Source organism: Folsomia candida, unplaced genomic scaffold, assembly GCF_002217175.1.
Source record: "Folsomia candida strain VU population unplaced genomic scaffold, ASM221717v1 Fcan01_Sc001, whole genome shotgun sequence".
NCBI lineage: Eukaryota > Metazoa > Arthropoda > Collembola > Entomobryomorpha > Isotomidae > Folsomia > Folsomia candida.
Genome location: NW_019091193.1, coordinates 20,447,174 through 20,462,823, shown reverse-complemented (window position 1 = coordinate 20,462,823; position 15,650 = coordinate 20,447,174). Strand labels below are relative to the sequence as shown.

The 15,650-nt window shown below is 38.6% G+C and overlaps 3 protein-coding genes across 5 annotated transcripts in view; 1 reads left to right on the top strand and 2 right to left on the bottom strand.

Moving 5' to 3' along the window:
* Nucleotides 1-36: 36 nt before the first annotated feature.
* Nucleotides 37-2,892, top strand: LOC110858147 (p21-activated protein kinase-interacting protein 1-like). Of its 2 annotated transcripts, XM_022106825.2 has the most exons (7): nt 37-195; nt 321-473; nt 557-719; nt 1,302-1,475; nt 1,570-1,790; nt 2,090-2,278; nt 2,369-2,892. In XM_022106825.2, exons 2-7 carry the CDS (start codon nt 357-359, stop codon nt 2,834-2,836), a joined length of 1,332 nt encoding a protein of 443 aa, XP_021962517.1. In that variant the 5' UTR covers nt 37-195; nt 321-356; the 3' UTR covers nt 2,837-2,892. The 2 variants fall into 2 exon arrangements, with proteins under 2 accessions (XP_021962517.1, XP_035716341.1); XM_035860448.1 differs by lacking the exon at nt 37-195 and having other exon boundaries at nt 324-459.
* A 53-nt stretch (nt 2,893-2,945) lies between these two features.
* On the bottom strand, nt 2,946-7,796 carry LOC118439269. The gene is made up of 11 exons (XM_035860431.1): nt 7,482-7,796; nt 7,136-7,393; nt 6,835-7,054; nt 6,605-6,738; nt 6,333-6,514; nt 6,200-6,243; nt 6,022-6,117; nt 5,718-5,919; nt 4,583-5,616; nt 3,794-4,453; nt 2,946-3,677 (listed from the first exon to the last, which is right to left on the bottom strand). The coding sequence occupies exons 1-11, from the start codon at nt 7,722-7,724 to the stop codon at nt 3,064-3,066; spliced, it is 3,687 nt and encodes a 1,228-aa protein (XP_035716324.1). The 5' UTR covers nt 7,725-7,796; the 3' UTR covers nt 2,946-3,063.
* Nucleotides 7,797-8,367: 571 nt separating this feature from the next.
* The window catches only part of LOC110843925 (putative GPI-anchored protein pfl2), a 46,100-nt gene continuing 38,817 nt past the window's right edge, over nt 8,368-15,650 (bottom strand). For both annotated transcript variants that reach the window (XM_022089987.2, XM_035860442.1), the window contains exons 4-6: nt 11,883-13,172; nt 11,313-11,513; nt 8,368-11,191 (exon numbers count right to left, since the gene is read on the bottom strand). In XM_022089987.2, the coding sequence (XP_021945679.1) occupies nt 10,521-11,191; nt 11,313-11,513; nt 11,883-13,172 (2,162 nt within the window). In that variant the 3' untranslated portion in view covers nt 8,368-10,520. The remainder of the gene's footprint in view (nt 11,192-11,312; nt 11,514-11,882; nt 13,173-15,650) is intronic.

The following is a 15,650-nucleotide window of genomic DNA, read 5'->3' as shown; positions in this document are numbered from 1 at the left end:
ATTTGTCAACCTATTTCTTTCCTCACCCGCCTCAGCACAGTCTCAACTTGAGAGCCTGCAGCAAGACTGACCATTTTGCTGCATGCTCTCCACGTGCTCACTACTCCAGCAAACTCGCAATATTTCCTAAAAATCGGACCGTCTTCTTCTTGACGTCATTTATTGAATCTGTTTAATTTGAATGCAATTGAAAAGGTAAGGTAGAAAAATTACCGGAATAGTTTTAGCTTTTGTCGACAAATTCTGTATAATTATAATTAAATAATTCTACCCATCTTATATTAATTTGCAAATTCTAAAATCTAAAAATTTAATTTCAGAATCTAGTTGAAAGCTCATTTATCACTTCACATGTTATGATGGAGTGTCAAGATCTGGAATCGGAAGGGGTTGAAATTATTGTGGGTACTTATGAAGAATTCGTACTAGGTTACAAATTATCAGGTGACGAGAGTGAAGGTGAGGGTCGACATGTAAGTATTTCAGAATTTTTGAACATGTTTTCACAGATTATCAATGCGTAGATTAATAAATTATTTGTTGTGCTTGATTACAGAAGCTCAAGTTGACGCAGAGTTTTACAAACCATTCCCACAGTGGAAGCATACGATCTGTTTCCGTCGCTGGAAAATATCTGGCTTCTGGTAGTGCAGATGAAGCTATTCGACTTATTAACATGGGATTGAGAGTTGAACATGGGTATATGCAGCAACAATCAGGTATGCGACTTTTGGTTAATTTGCAATATTATATCCGAACATGAGTTTGATTCAGTTAGGTAGTTGTATTGTTTGCTGTCGTACGTTTTACGTATAACATATAAGCAGCCTTTCGTTCGGGACGTACTACCCGGGTTCATTAACAGATCCCTCATTTTTGTACACGATGGTGAGAGAGGAGAGGAGCTCCTCCTAAAACTATTTTAGTCTAGTTCTGCACGTACTTCATTTCTCAGATAGATTAGCTCTTTTTAATGCCGTAGATCATTATAGTTCTACTTGAGACAAATTAAAGAAATTTCATAAGGTAATGTGACTCTTGTAGAGACTTTTTGCTTTGTTGCACATTGGCACATGCTTACCACAAGGTTATCTCCGTATATGGTAGCCTTGTTAGTGAAGTGTGCGAAAGCAAAAGGGGGTTCATTTGCGTGGATAAGCGATTATGTTTAGCTGCGTCAGATAACTCGACCTACAAGAGTCCAGTCTACCACTATACAAATTATTTACAATAAGTTATATTGTATAGCTAATAATAGGGAAAAATGGAACATATCAACTTGAACAATTTCTATTCTAAAGGTACAATCACCTGCATCACTAATTTTGGGTCGAAATACCTCTTCAGTGGCAGCACTGATGGAACAATATGCATTTGGAAGTGTGGAAGTTGGATATGTGAAAAGACTTTGCACGCTCATGTCGGAGGTGTTTTGGACGTCAGCATCCATCCCAGTGGGAAATTGGCCCTATCAGGTTAGATGGACTACATTATAAAAACAACTTACTTTTGTTGTACAGTGTGATTGATTTGATTACCAACTAATTAATTTTATTGTTTTTCTTTAAGTTGGAATGGATAAAACTCTGAAAACATGGAATTTGATTAAAGGACGAACCGGATTTGTTACAAATCTACATGGTGTTGGCGATGTAGTGAGATGGTCACCTGAAGGAACTTACTATGCTGTTGGGATTTCCAATCGACTTGATGTATACAATGTGGAGACTGCCAAAGTAGTATATTCTGTGCCTTTTGGAAAGAGAGTTTCATCGCTGTGCTTTCCAAATGTATGTTTTTAATCTTGTGATTGATTTGAAATTATTGTGCCACGTATTTTATGAACGTTTGACAAACTTAAGCACATACTTACCTCAGTGGCGACTATATTTAAATGTTGTCTTTGGCATTACAATGTGCAATAATAACTGGTAGTTAATTAGCGCAGAGTTTTTCTTCATAACGCTCTGCGTCAGTCAACTCACCCATAAATAGATTACAATTATTTTAAAACTTTTAAAAAGTATATTAATGAATGAGTTTATAATTATTTGATAGATTTCTTATACATTTCTTGTATACATTGTAGGACGATGTCGTGATCATGGCTGGCGATAAAGATACCGTAGAAGTTCACAACATTACAAAGTCCAAAAAGTTGTCAGAATTCAAGGCTCATAAAGTTCGAGTGAAAGACATGAGATTCATTGTGGAGCATAATTTACTCGTCACTGGTTCCAATTGTGATCAATACATTAAACTATGGAGATTCAAAGACGTAATAACAGTAACTATCTATTTGACGATTATCATTGCATGTGTAGGAATGAGTGAGTATGATATTTATTTTGTGATTTGAAATTTGCAGGAGTCTTGCTCTACCTCACCTACCTTAGTGACCGAGTTGGATACAACCTGTAGAATCACATGTCTTACAGTTTGGAGTAAAAGTATTGCTAAAAGCCAATCAGATATTGCCACTCCTGAAGTGGAATCCATAGATAAGACTGCAAAAACTAACAAAAATGATGAAATCTCTGATGATGATGAGAAAGTCAATGACGAGGATGATGATGAAGAATTATCCAAACTTAGGACCTCAAAAGTGAATAAAACTAAACTTGGGAAACTCGACAAAAAGTCAAAGAAGAACGTACGAACGTTGAAGGAGCAGGGCAAAAAACGTAAAGTTAATCCGTCTGAAAGCATGGTTCCCAACTCTAACAAGAAATTGTTAGGTGGGAAGGAAACTAAAACGGTAGACGTAAAACAACAGTCAAAACCAATTGCCGAGCCTCCAAAGAAAAAGAGAAAAACAAAAAATTCTAAACCATAAGTTGTTATTATTATATTTACTGAAATATATAATTTATTGCGGCTTTTGAAAATTTACGAATCAGAATTTTTATCATTTTTAATAAAAATAGTCACAAAAACTACTCCAATTGTTCATTATTTTACAACTCGTCAGTACTTTTATTATAGTTTTACACTAATTTATGGATGCATAACTGTTCATATTGTATCAAGCGTAATATTAATAATTCATTGTTCACATTTTGTTTACAAATACTTTCTGCCGGTTCCAGATCCCTTCGGTCCCAAAGGCAAACTGTTTCTCAGCTTAAATAATTCCGATGCTCTGATAGTGGACGAGTCAGGTTTGTCAAAATCTCCAATTGTGGAAGTAGGATTCTTCAATGAAGAATGTCCACCATAGTGAGTTCCAGTTTTATTGAGGATATGACGAGGACGAGAGAAACGCTGTTGATGATTGCCAAAGTTGGATGCCGAAGCCATTTGAACTGATTCGAACCCATTCTTATTAATGGAAGGTGTAGTTGTGTTCTGGTATGGTCCTTTAAGGACTGGTCGTTGGGAAGGGATGCCTGGAAAGTAAGCTGATGAGCTTCGTCCATGAGAACGATGACCCCCTTGACTGGGCAGCCTGGCATACGCGTTGTATCCGACGTGTGACGAGTTGGCCACTGCAACCTCCGTGTCCGAAAAAGAATGAGGTTGTCGCTGATCTGCATTTTTCTTGAATGAGGGACCCTGAAAACCTTTGTTGTAAGATCGGCCTCCGAAGGGTCGTCGTGGCTGAGGTTCAACTGGCCCTTCCTCAACACGGGCGTAAGGGTTGAAGGCAAACTTGACTTTTGCAGTGTCTTTGATACCTACTTTAATATAGAATACGCCATGTCATTTTTCTCAAGCAAAATTAAACCAAACAAGTTTATCAGGTAAAGTATTTATGACATATACATGCAATAAGGTCCTATTGTAATTGTACCTTCTGGGTTTCGAACCTTCTTTCTCCCGTTGGTGAGAACTATCTCTTCGGTTGAGTGACCGTTGAGAGTCTTATTGGTTTTATTATTGTTGACCACATTACTCTTATAAATGGAATCTTGCGACTGTGATAGGGTGACCCGAGTGCCCTTACTCTCAAATCCAGTTAATCTATTGCTCCCTCCAACCGATTCATTGGTAAATGTTGTTGATCCTTTTAACGCAAGAAGATTAGAAGTCTTTCTGGTCGCAAGCTTTTCCTTATTTGTAAAACTAGTTAGGGAGTTACTGTTGGGCCTGAATTCTCCGATGCCCGGTAACTTGTCCAGTACTTTCGTCTGTCTGGTATTCGCATTCCGATTGTTGTTAACTTGAGGTAGGGACTTGCTGTACCTCAGATCTGTCTTTGGACCCCACTGTTGGAAAAAGTCATCTGCCTGTGAAGTTTCCCAGTCGTCGTCTTCCACACCAGCATTGTCATTGTCATACGTGGAAGAGGCTGCAAACGTCTTGAGTCCTTTAGGTTTGTAGGGATTTACAAACGCATCGGTTGCTTCACCGGCACCCGTTTTTCTTGCCATTGTGTTTTTAATTCGGGTAAAGTCTTCTGTATAGTCGCAAGTATCAAAATTATCTCCAAACGTGTCACCCTGGCCCTGACCTACACCGTGTGAAACGTGAACACAGTTGAAAAGAGTGAAAGAATTCACGAATATCAAGAAATCAATGCGAATAGCATAGCGAATTATAATGTGGCAAGGAGGCAGCTACTATTTTTACTCATTTTTACCTTCAAATCCAGATCGCGATGGTGGTGGGTTCACATTGCCTTTCCGATTCGGCAAAGACGTCATTGGGTTGCTCGTCACTGCTTTTTGAAACATAGACTGAGGCAAGTAGTCGTACTGGCTTTCTCCACTTATTGATACTTCACGAGATTGTTCAAATTTCTTGACGGTATTCCTCATGTCAACCTTTAACGGGGTCTTGACATTATCCGTTTTCCAGCAAAGATCGCCATATTCCTCAACACTCACGTCATGTTTTTGACAAAGAAGCTCAAACTTTTTGAACGCTTCTGGTTTCTCATCATCGTCACCACCATCTTCTCGTTTGCCTGATGGCATTGTCAGAATTGAAATATTTTTGGAACCTCCGTATCTTTTTGCTTCAGACGGACTAGTATTTGTTAACAACGTTGTTGAGTCAGAGACGGACTTGGTTGCTGGAATTGATGGGGTCGTCCATGTTGAGAACTGCTCACCAGCGCTGCTACTACTGCTGCTTGTGCGTGGTGAAACGTTGGGGGCTTGACGAAATGAGCTTGGAACAGGAATAGAAGACACGTCCAAGTTTTCATACTGATTTTGAAGTTCCAAGTCAAGATGATAGACCCCGTGTCCGTGGCTAGAGTCCAACAAGTTGTTATCGGCTGGTTCCGTCCTAAAATTTGTATAACCATCCACGGTGTCGGTGTCATTGTCAAAGTTTGCAAAGGGTTCCTCAGTTGGGTGACCTTCATTTTCTGAACGAATGGTTTTGAGTAAATCCTCCTCCCCGTCAGTGTCTGTGGTAGAATCTACAAACTCATCGTCATCAGCTTGATGTGGATAGTATTTTGATTTCAAATGGGATAACGACGCGTAGGACGATGAGAAATTATTGAGACCAACACCAAATGGATTAAGGTCACTAATCATTTCCTTTCGGTCAATCATGCTGTACAATGCGTTTTGATAGTCAACTATATCTAGTTTCAGGCAGTCATTTAGTGGAGGATGAAAAGGTCCTGGAGCTCGCATTTCCTTGGAGGTGTCTCTTACACTTAAAATTGAAATATAGAATTTGTCAATCAATAACTTCGCTGCAATGCGTTGCAAATAATAAAATATAGTGCAGAAATTATAGAAATTGTTTCTACCTACTTTTGCATGTAAGGATGATTCAGCACCTCTTCCACGGTTAGTCGATGAGCAGGTGAGAAGTGCAAAAGTCTCTCAATTATGTCCACTGTAGAACAGTCAAAGTTTTGGAAAATGTCTGCGATGGATGGACCCCGTTGTTTGATAAAACTCTTAATTATGTCTACATTCTGGTGGTCAACAAATTTGCACAAATCTTCAATTTCTGAAAGATCATACATGTAATAATTCAGATTTTATGAGTTTATGCGCAAAAATAATGTATTTATAAAAATAACGTGGTCACGTAGAAAATAAATATGTGTACCATTATTGTCTGGAGTGATGATTGTTGTCATTATAAGCTGTAATTGGTGGCTAGTCGATTCTCCAGCAAAAAGCACTCTTTTCAATAACATTTCCCCTATTTTGATGAAGTAAAATCTTACAGTGACAGTCAGTTACCCCGAAATGACATATTTAAAAGACGGATTGTTTATATTCACCTAGAATGCACCCAAACGCCCACATGTCCATGAATTTAGAGTATCTAAAATTGTACAGCAATTTTCATTTTAATAATAAATACGTGCAACTTCAATTGTAATTTTATCTGCAGATAAAGTTAGACTTGCTCACACTCGGCTGGAAACGATGATCTCTGGGGGTCTATACCATCTTGTTGCGACATAGTCTGTGAGCTGAGGATCCCCATCTGTCTGACCTGTCAAATCCAGTTCAAAATCTGCAGGAAGCGATCTGGCCAAGCCCAAATCAGCGAGTTTTACATTCAACCTTTCATCCAGAAGTATATTTGCCGGCTACAAACATTGCATAAATAATTGGATTATTAAAAGATTTGAACAAAACGCAAGTGACACGACTTAATAAAATGGTTTATTGCTGCTTACCTTAAGGTCTCTGTGAATTATTTGGGCAGAGTGTAAATAGTTGAGGGCGAGAGTCAGTTGATATGCTACGCGTCTCGTGCTGGTCTCTGTCAAACGCTCTGGATTTCGCTCAATGATCTTGTATAAATCAAACTCTGTAAGCACACATACAAAATTTCATCGTCTGGAGTGAGGGGGAGATTTTTGTTAACAATATGAATCTGACATGTTACAGAATTGGTGATACTTACTCATTAGGGGAAAGACGATGTACAGGTCTAAAGAATTAACAGCAGGGTGACCTCCAATTATGCTAATTATGTTTGGATGGTGACCAAATGCCTTGAGAAACACGACCTCTCGATACGTCCTTTGAGAATCTGTTGTATTTCTAAATGCTTCAAAAATCTTCTTGAGAGCAACCTTTCGTCCACTCCGCTTCTCCATTGCCTCCCAAACAACGCCATACGCCTACAAATACCAAGATATATTTTCAAACTTACTGTAAAAAATATCAGTTATGTAATTACAAAAAATACAATTATTTCTTACCCCTTTTCCCAATCGACGACTCAAAGTGTACAACTTATCAACTACTGGGTCTATTTTTTCCATCACTTTATCATCAGATGTGGATTTTTTCTCGTCCAGGACGTATTGTTGCGTAGTTCCTCCTGCCAACAACGTTGGTGATTTTAACAATTGTGTCGGAAATGATGTTTGTGCAAACTGTTTGAGGTTCAGTTGACGTGTTTTTATTTTGGCCAAGTCTTCAGCAAGATATGAAACACTGGTCGAAGTTTTTCTTGCCTATAAATTGTACATTATGCACATGTAACATTTGGCACAATTATTTAAATAAATATTTTTTTCACACGTGGAAGCGGACAATTTTTACCTTATCAAATGCGAGGGGTGGAGGAGGCACCTTGACCTCACTGAATTCTCCCAAATTTATAGAATCTCCGCCTCCGTCTAAACGAGGAACAAAGTTCATGACGGAGATTTTGTCAGACTTTTCAGGTTCGGCAAGAGTTGAGCGTTTTTCCTTTGTTGTGGAAAGAACAGCTCTCTTCGCAGTTGCTGAAGACGATGGCCAGCTCACTGACAGGCCACCGTGAAGGTCCTTTGGAGGCTTCATTTCTTATCTTCTCGAGAACAAGCCACAACTACGCTGGTGGTGGCTAGAAACGAAAAAAGGACGCTTATGCTGCCTTGTCTTTACTCGTCTTGTTCAATCTCGACTTCTAGAGATACACAAAAATCTACGTTGGTTCAGAGTAGTTGGACATTTGCACTTTATGCTTATCATACGTGTTGTTTAAATAGTTTGCTGGTTACATTGCCTTCTGCTGTCTATTGAAATTCCGGTATGGAAACTTTTATCGATTTGTTTTGATAAAACTTCAAAAAAACTTGTGTTGTTACCACGCCACGATGGTGTGGTATCCATGGGTAATTTTCCCATCCATCCGGAGCAGAAAGGGTTGCTTTCACCCCTCTCAATTCGGGGCTGCTCCACGTTATTTTCTGGAAATCGAACAAACTAAAAATCCCCACCTTTCTAAATAATACCCTCTTTCTTCACACCTATTTTAATCACACACAGTGCTTTATAATAATCATGTAACAAATCTGGTCATTATTGCAAAAATGCTGTTAAAAATTGAAAATGACGCATGTAAAACAGATTGAATTTAGTGAACTTATGCATTTTGAAAGATTCGTCTGCATCAAGAACTTAAATAGGTCATAGTGCAAATAAATTATTCTGATTCAAGGTATTAGTTTTGTTATAAAAAACACTTAAGTTTTTATTTTGTTTTACTTATTCGAAGTGGTAAAGATATCACAGAGCTATAAAAACACATGCCTATATTGTAATGTTTGACCCAAAAAGATCAAACGGAACTTACAAAAGCTTTGTAACAACAACTTTCATGTATTGGATACAGTACAAGCTTAATTTTTCTGCATATACATAGGTAATGACTTATCATACTGCTAAAATAAATGTGACAAAGATTGCAATAAAAATAGTACAGTGGGAGATGGTCAACATTAAGTAATTCACTAGACAATTATCGTGTTTGAGATGCATAATACGGTTTGATAGAATAGTATAACACAAAGCAATAACAAGTCGGAGTCAAAAAATCTCAAGTAATTGGTTTACGTACTCGTTATAAATATTATACGTAAGTAACAATTCGGAGCGTATTGCACAACACCTCCATTCATACTTAAATGTCGAGTTTACATTGTCGGAATATGTTAAACTTTTGCATTGTGCGAATTTATCTTTTACTTTTGCTAACATGTTCGTAACATTATTATAAACTTTTATCCACGAATTCATTCAATTAAACGTCGCAGTACCCGGGCTCTACATAAATATATTTATGTAGTTACTGGTAAAATCGAACCTGCAGATTTCGGAATTTTTTTTAAATCTCTCAACAACTTTGGGAACTGTAAGGTCATATTTTCAAAAGTAAAGTAGAAGTAGGGTATTTGAAGTATTGTAGATTTTCTTAAACTCTTGATTTCCTTAACGATGACGATCAAGTACTTACGTAGGGATAGTCTCACTGATTCAGGTTTAGCACATATCTATTTAATTGTTAGACTTGTGTATGGTTAACTTTAAGTGGAATTCAATCGGAGCTGTATTGTATAATAACTAACTAATTACGAGTAATTACATAACACTTAATTTTATGCAACCTGACTAGACAAGCCTTTTGCACCCATAAATCCTACGGTTTTCAGACTATCATTTCATTCACAAAATCAAGCAGCAGGCCACGCAAATAAGTACGGCAACTATTTATGTATAAATATAATCAACAGCGAAATTATTTCAAGAGTGCAATCATATGTAGCAGTATGCAATAATATAATACAAAGTTTTAACTTGCAAGAATAATCATGTTGGTTGAAACTTAAATAATAATATCATAAATGACTTGCCTGTAATCACAATCAAATTAGTTTAGTAGGAGAGTTTAGTTGCTGGCTATTCATATGTACAATTTGCATATCGCACCAATAGCGTCGATAACACTCTCTAAAATCTATTATCTTTATAATCAAGTACTTATGTATATTGTGTACACTTTATTATAATCAGTAGATTTTAACAAGAGAAGAAGGAGGAGGAACGTATGACTAACAAAGAGTGAAGGAAATTTGCTATATAAACCTCGACCGACCTTTTATTGTCATCACTATAAATTGTTTGGTGCCCTGCTTAAGTAATAAATATCTGACCTTTTACGAACTTGTAACTTCATGGAAATGTGGAGATATGCCACAACTGGCCTATCACGCCTATCTTTCGTTTGGCATCGAGTCTGGAGGAGTAGGTCACAATTATGCATTGCTTATTAACCAAATAGCAACAGTACTAGCATACTATACAAGATGTATATATGCGTCATTAGTGATGGTGCAATATGTCTTAAAGGTTTTCAAAACCGCTGCGTTTTGGAAAATGGATCTAGAAAGTTGCCATTACAATTTAAATCAGTCAAAATTCTAAGAGTTATAGAACCAGTATACAATAAAATTTCACCGGGCAGCCTTCTCCCTTTTTCCATTTTTTCAATCTCATTCAATTCATTTTTCCCTATTCATCCAGAATTCAAGTCAACATTATGAGTTTAGCAATGATCCATACGTAGCAGATGTCTCAAATTATCTATATGCAAGTACGAACACGTCACAACTGTTTTCGGCCAAACTTGAATACATATATAAATTTGCATCAATAGGAAAATTGTTTGAACCCGGAATTATTTTGTGGCTGGACTTTTTAGTCGAACAATGACGCAAATCTTTTGGGCTAGGCTTCTCTGTGACATGGATTTTATGACAATTTGATGTTCAGGGCTTGATGAGGTTGGAATTAGAACCGCAGGAGAACATCTTACAGTCAATTGGTCTTATGCCGTATGCTATAAAGCCACTTGATAACCCGCGCATTTCGCTCGACAATTGAAGGTTCCCCATGATGTACCACAAGAGTGGTGGCGTTATGATTATTGTTTCCATAAGCTTGGTTGTTGTTGGGTGGAGCACCGCTGACGGTTTTTGAGTTTTGGCAAGGTTTGCCACCAGGTTGAACTGGAGAATCCTCAGAGTCACCACTCCCACTCCTCCGAGCACAAGAGTCCACACTGGATACGCTGGAGAAGAAAACAGGAGACTCGTCATCATCCCCTTTAGTCGCGTCGCCTTCCTTCCCTTTGGCGTGATGTGTGTGAAGTTGGGGCGAAAAGGGAGAAAGCGAATCAATTTTGTTGTCTAGTCCAAGTTGGTCAAAAAATCGATCTAGCTCGGCTTTCCCTCCTTGAAGGACCAGATTTTCATAGGTTGAGGATGAAGGTCGAGCATAAATGTGAGGTTGTTGGTAGGTGGAGAGGAGAGAATTATGGTGGTGAGAGATGTTGTGCCCTTGACTGTAGTGGGAGGAGGGTTGAAGCGTGTGGTAAGCGTGGGCGTAAGTCGGATGGGATAGTTGTTGGTAATGACTTTGGTGGTGCTGGTGGCTGTGGTGGTGTTGATGCTTTGGTTGCGGTGCTTGATGATACAGAGAACTTTTTCCTGGAAGGTAAAAACATACAAATTCAGTTTTACATAAGGAAGTACGCTATTTATATAGGGAAGAGCTTATTATGGGTGTCATGTCCATGTATTTCCTGCATTCATGTATTTTGGTTCCTACCGAGTGAGGCATGGGCAGTTGTGGCTGATGGGAAGTCGGAAGTGGAGACTGAGGAGTGCAGAGGGACTGGAGGAGGGGGTCCCAAGTCCACATGGACCAGAGTAAAGCCCGGAGTCAGCGTCGCACTCCGACTCGCTTTCATATACCGGCCGATGTCCGACTTTGAGCGCGAGAGGCTGGGGCGTCGTACTGGAGGAGAAGCTGAAATGTATAGAAAATTGGATTTGCTTTTAAACGAGCTGGCGAAATTAAGGTGGGATTGGAGAAAATTAGAACAGGATTAATCATAACGATCGAGGTGGTTTAATGACTTTGAAAGCTCTGCTCTGACGCACATGCCTCCTCACCCGTCTCATTCGAGAAATAAGATTAGATTACGTAAAAATATTGAGCCGAGTTATAAAAGAATTTAATTTGTTCGCCATGATATGCGCTTGACTCATTCAATCTTCTCATAATCATTCGCACTACTAGTTGCTAGCAGCGGTATGTATGTAGCAGGAGAAAGTAAATCCGTGCAGAATGATTACATTACATAGATATACGGAGACTGCATGATGGCTAACTCACCATTTCGAGCAGGTTTAGACGCATGTGACATGGACAGACTTTGGCCAACTTCCATGTAATGATTTCCTTCCGGATTTTGCAACTCCGACTGTTGCGAGGTGGTAGCACGGCACAGAGAAGTAATGGATTTGGACAACTTCCCACTCTTACTGCTTTCTCCAGCACCCTTGCTGAAGGAGATACTGCTCATACGATCCCCACTTTTCTTGCCCATTTCTCCAGAAGACAAAGTGGAAGATATTTTGCTTTGGCCCCGACTCGGAGACTTTTCTCTTACTCCCAGCGAGGTGTATGGAGATGTCGTTGAGGTGACGCCATCCGCAGACGTGGCAGACTTGCGACTATTGTTTCGACTCAGCTGCTTAGTATTTGAAGAAACTGATAAATAATGCTGCACATTGTCATCTGCTGCTCTGGAAGAGTCGTCATCATCCCCGTCCACATCGTCCCCAGAAATTCCACCCTCCTCGGACTCATCCCCGTTGTTCTCCTCCTCTGAGGGAGATGCCGTGTTGGAGTTTGACCTCGAAGTGTTTTGCGCTATACTCACATTGCTGTTGAAAACAGAGTTGGACGCACTCTCAGAAGGTCGACGACTCACACTGACGGGATGCGAAGCTGAATTGTTTTCCATGTCCTGGTGTGACATGGGACTAGACGACGACAACCGAGAACGGGACCGATCCAACGGACTGTTGTTCATGGACACATCATCGCCATGACTTTGAGACCTGCTTGAGATGGAGGATACTCCAGACATGGATACCGCAGCGGAAAGAGGGACCTTTGCTAGTTGGGCCGAGATTGGAGGTGTGGTAGTAGAAGCCCCAAAGGTTTTCACCGAGCGGTCGCTTACACATGAGCCTTGTCTGTCCAACATGGGTGTGACTGGTGTGGAAAATGCGGGTGGTGGAGAAATGATGGGCCCAGAATCGGACATCGGAGACTCCATGACCACGTCTGGTGGGGTTGGGGGCAAAATTGGTGATGGAAGCGTCATTGGTTGAACTGTGGCATCCGTGGTGGAAGAGGAGGAGTTGCGAGCTTGACTTCGTCGGATGACCGTTCCCGTGTTTTCTCCACTCTTGTGCCGATTTTTGCGTGGGGGTGGTGGGGGCAGGATAATATGGTTGGTGATTTGTTCGAGGACTGCGACCGGGGGAGGTAAAATTTGGTTGAGACGTTGTGGAAAGTCAGAAGGTCTGCTAGGCTTGGAGCTTGTGCGTGGACTTTTCGGTGGGAGTGGGGGAGGACTGTCAGATTCTCCATGGTCGTCCTTTCGCACTTTCCCTGCAGACACACAAACGAATATTAATTAAAATTTCAATAACATAACACAATTGTGCAGTTGGTTTAATACGAAATCAATCAGCTTGATTAGATTTTGGATACAAATTTCCTGAAGTATAAATGCCGGAAACTATTGCATTTTACATTCCGTTCCTCATCTAGCATAATACTTGGATAGATGAATCATTACGACATACAAATAGGACGACAGAAAGCGGACACATGCATGCACAGTTATTGCGTCAATGATTGAAGGTTTTATAATTGGAGTTGTGGTTCAAAAGGACTACATGGAACTGTGCTTGGTCAGTGTTGTGGGATTATTACAGGGGTTGAAATTGTCGTGTCATTTTGTCCAAACAAAAAATCCTGGAGCCTAGAAACGGGGTCCAGGAAATCAAGTCATCAACCTCATAAATCCTTCCTTCCGGTTGAGCAACCAACTCAACTCAATCGTTAATTTTTTAACCATTTTAAAACGTACTCCAGCACCTGCGAGTTTTCATTATTTCATGATTTTTAGCATATAAATCTTCCATATTGACCACTTATTTTCAGTCTTAATATTTAAAAGCTTGAAAGAATTATTATTATGCACACACGTATCCATTAATAAGAACTACTGAAGTGGATATTTAAAAAATAAAACTCTGAAAGGCACATTCATCTATTTTACTGCAAAGCATCCGGTGGTGTTCCGTGGTAATTTAATTTACAGCCATTAATTACATTGTACCGTAATCCCCAGTTTCATACTATTACTAACCTTTAATCTACCTTAAATTTATTTAGTTGTTTTGCTCCGACAGCAACAAAGCAACTACAAACGAACGTTGAAATGGCTTAGAACGAATTTTTGGACAAAAAAGGGAGACAAAAAATCACAAATGAGAGATCATTACGCCAAACAGACCGCTACACCCGAACACGAAATGATATGCATTTCGAATCTATGTGGCATTTATTTGGCTCGTTTGTAAAATCTTAGTGGATGCAATCCATAAATTTGTTTAAACAAGGCAACATTTTTACTGCTTTTATTTTGAATTGAACCTATAAGTTCATAGGACAAATATTTTATGACACACAGGAAGACAAGTTTGTTTTCTGTGCACACAAAGACAGAAAATCTGCAGGCGTGACGAATAGCTCTAATTATAGGAAACTACATAACGCTAATACATATTTACATGTCATGCATTTATTAAAATATTTTTACCGCTGTTTTAAATATTAATACGTAAATAAGTACATGTACGCATACACACATAGACTTATCGCTAGATATCTTATTTTGTATTTGTAGTAGTCTTATTTTCCCGTATGATTTCACTTGACCTATCTCAAAACGAGTTATACCGTTTAACCAGGAGTAAATTATTGAATTTATTAATTTAATATGTTTACGATTTATGTGTGTATCTTCCCCGTTGACAGAAATCTCTGGTTTTACTTACATAAATGAGTTTGAAAATGTACTGTAAATTTTCACTCATTCATTCATTAGACTGGTCAGTCTAATTATGCAATTACTATGCAAGAAATATAGCTGCATCTCTACTATAAGATAATGATTTGCTTTTTCGCCATGCATGCAAAATATTTGGCTTTATATCGGTTTGGCTGTACCATATACATATTCCTTTGCTGGTTTTGATTGCAAACAAACATTGGAAACAAGATCCATTTAAATTGGTCTGTGTATCAAGTTGCAAAATTTGTAAGGCAAGCAGACGAATTCGCCGATCAATAATATCTGTACGTAGAAGCCAAATGTATGTAGCTACATGTAAATCAGAGAACAAAAGCAAAGTGTGCAAGTTCCTTTCCCTTGTTTGCGGTCACTTGTTTTCAACAAAGTTTGGACAGGTTGACATCAAATCATCATCAAACTCACCAAACTAGACTTGTGCTAGTGGTATTGCATGCCATGTCAAGTCCACGTCAAATGATTAGACGAGACGAAATTGGCAACAATGGTTAGCTTATCTTTAATTGTATACACATAAAAGAACATCACCGCAACGGCTACAAAATAGTACAAACTAGCTGATGTAGTCAGTATATTGTAGATATTGATAGAATTCAAGACTTTACTCAACAAATTACTGCTCATGATATCGGTGAAGAGAGATTCTCAAGAAATTGCAAGACTATAACTTTCTTATTTATTTGTATAACAAGATTCTATTTACTTCAATGACTGGATACAGTAAAATCTCCAACATAATGTTGATTAATCATTTCTATATATTTTTATATACTTATATCCATTAATTACCATTTTATCTTCTTTATAGTTCATAAATGAAGGATAAAGTCCTCAGATAAGTATTTTCCTTACTGTTAATTTTCCTTGTTATTTTCTAAAATGTCACTTTTTAAACAAAGACATGTTTAATGAAAATCTTTAGGGATAGTAAGTCGTAGATTGAGATTTTAAGATAAAGGAAAAAATAATTAATCAATCAAAGCGTG

Coding starts and splice junctions, on each gene's coding strand:
- LOC110858147 (XM_022106825.2), top strand. CDS start 357: ATGATGGAGTGTCAAGATCTGGAATCGGAAGGGGTTGAAATTATTGTG. Junction 720..1,301: donor GTATATGCAGCAACAATCAG/GTATGCGACTTT, acceptor TCTATTCTAAAG/GTACAATCACCTGCATCACT. Junction 1,476..1,569: donor TGGGAAATTGGCCCTATCAG/GTTAGATGGACT, acceptor TTTTTCTTTAAG/TTGGAATGGATAAAACTCTG.
- LOC118439269 (XM_035860431.1), bottom strand. CDS start 7,724: ATGAAGCCTCCAAAGGACCTTCACGGTGGCCTGTCAGTGAGCTGGCCA. Junction 7,394..7,481: donor CACCCCTCGCATTTGATAAG/GTAAAAATTGTC, acceptor TACAATTTATAG/GCAAGAAAAACTTCGACCAG. Junction 6,739..6,834: donor CATCGTCTTTCCCCTAATGA/GTAAGTATCACC, acceptor GTGTGCTTACAG/AGTTTGATTTATACAAGATC.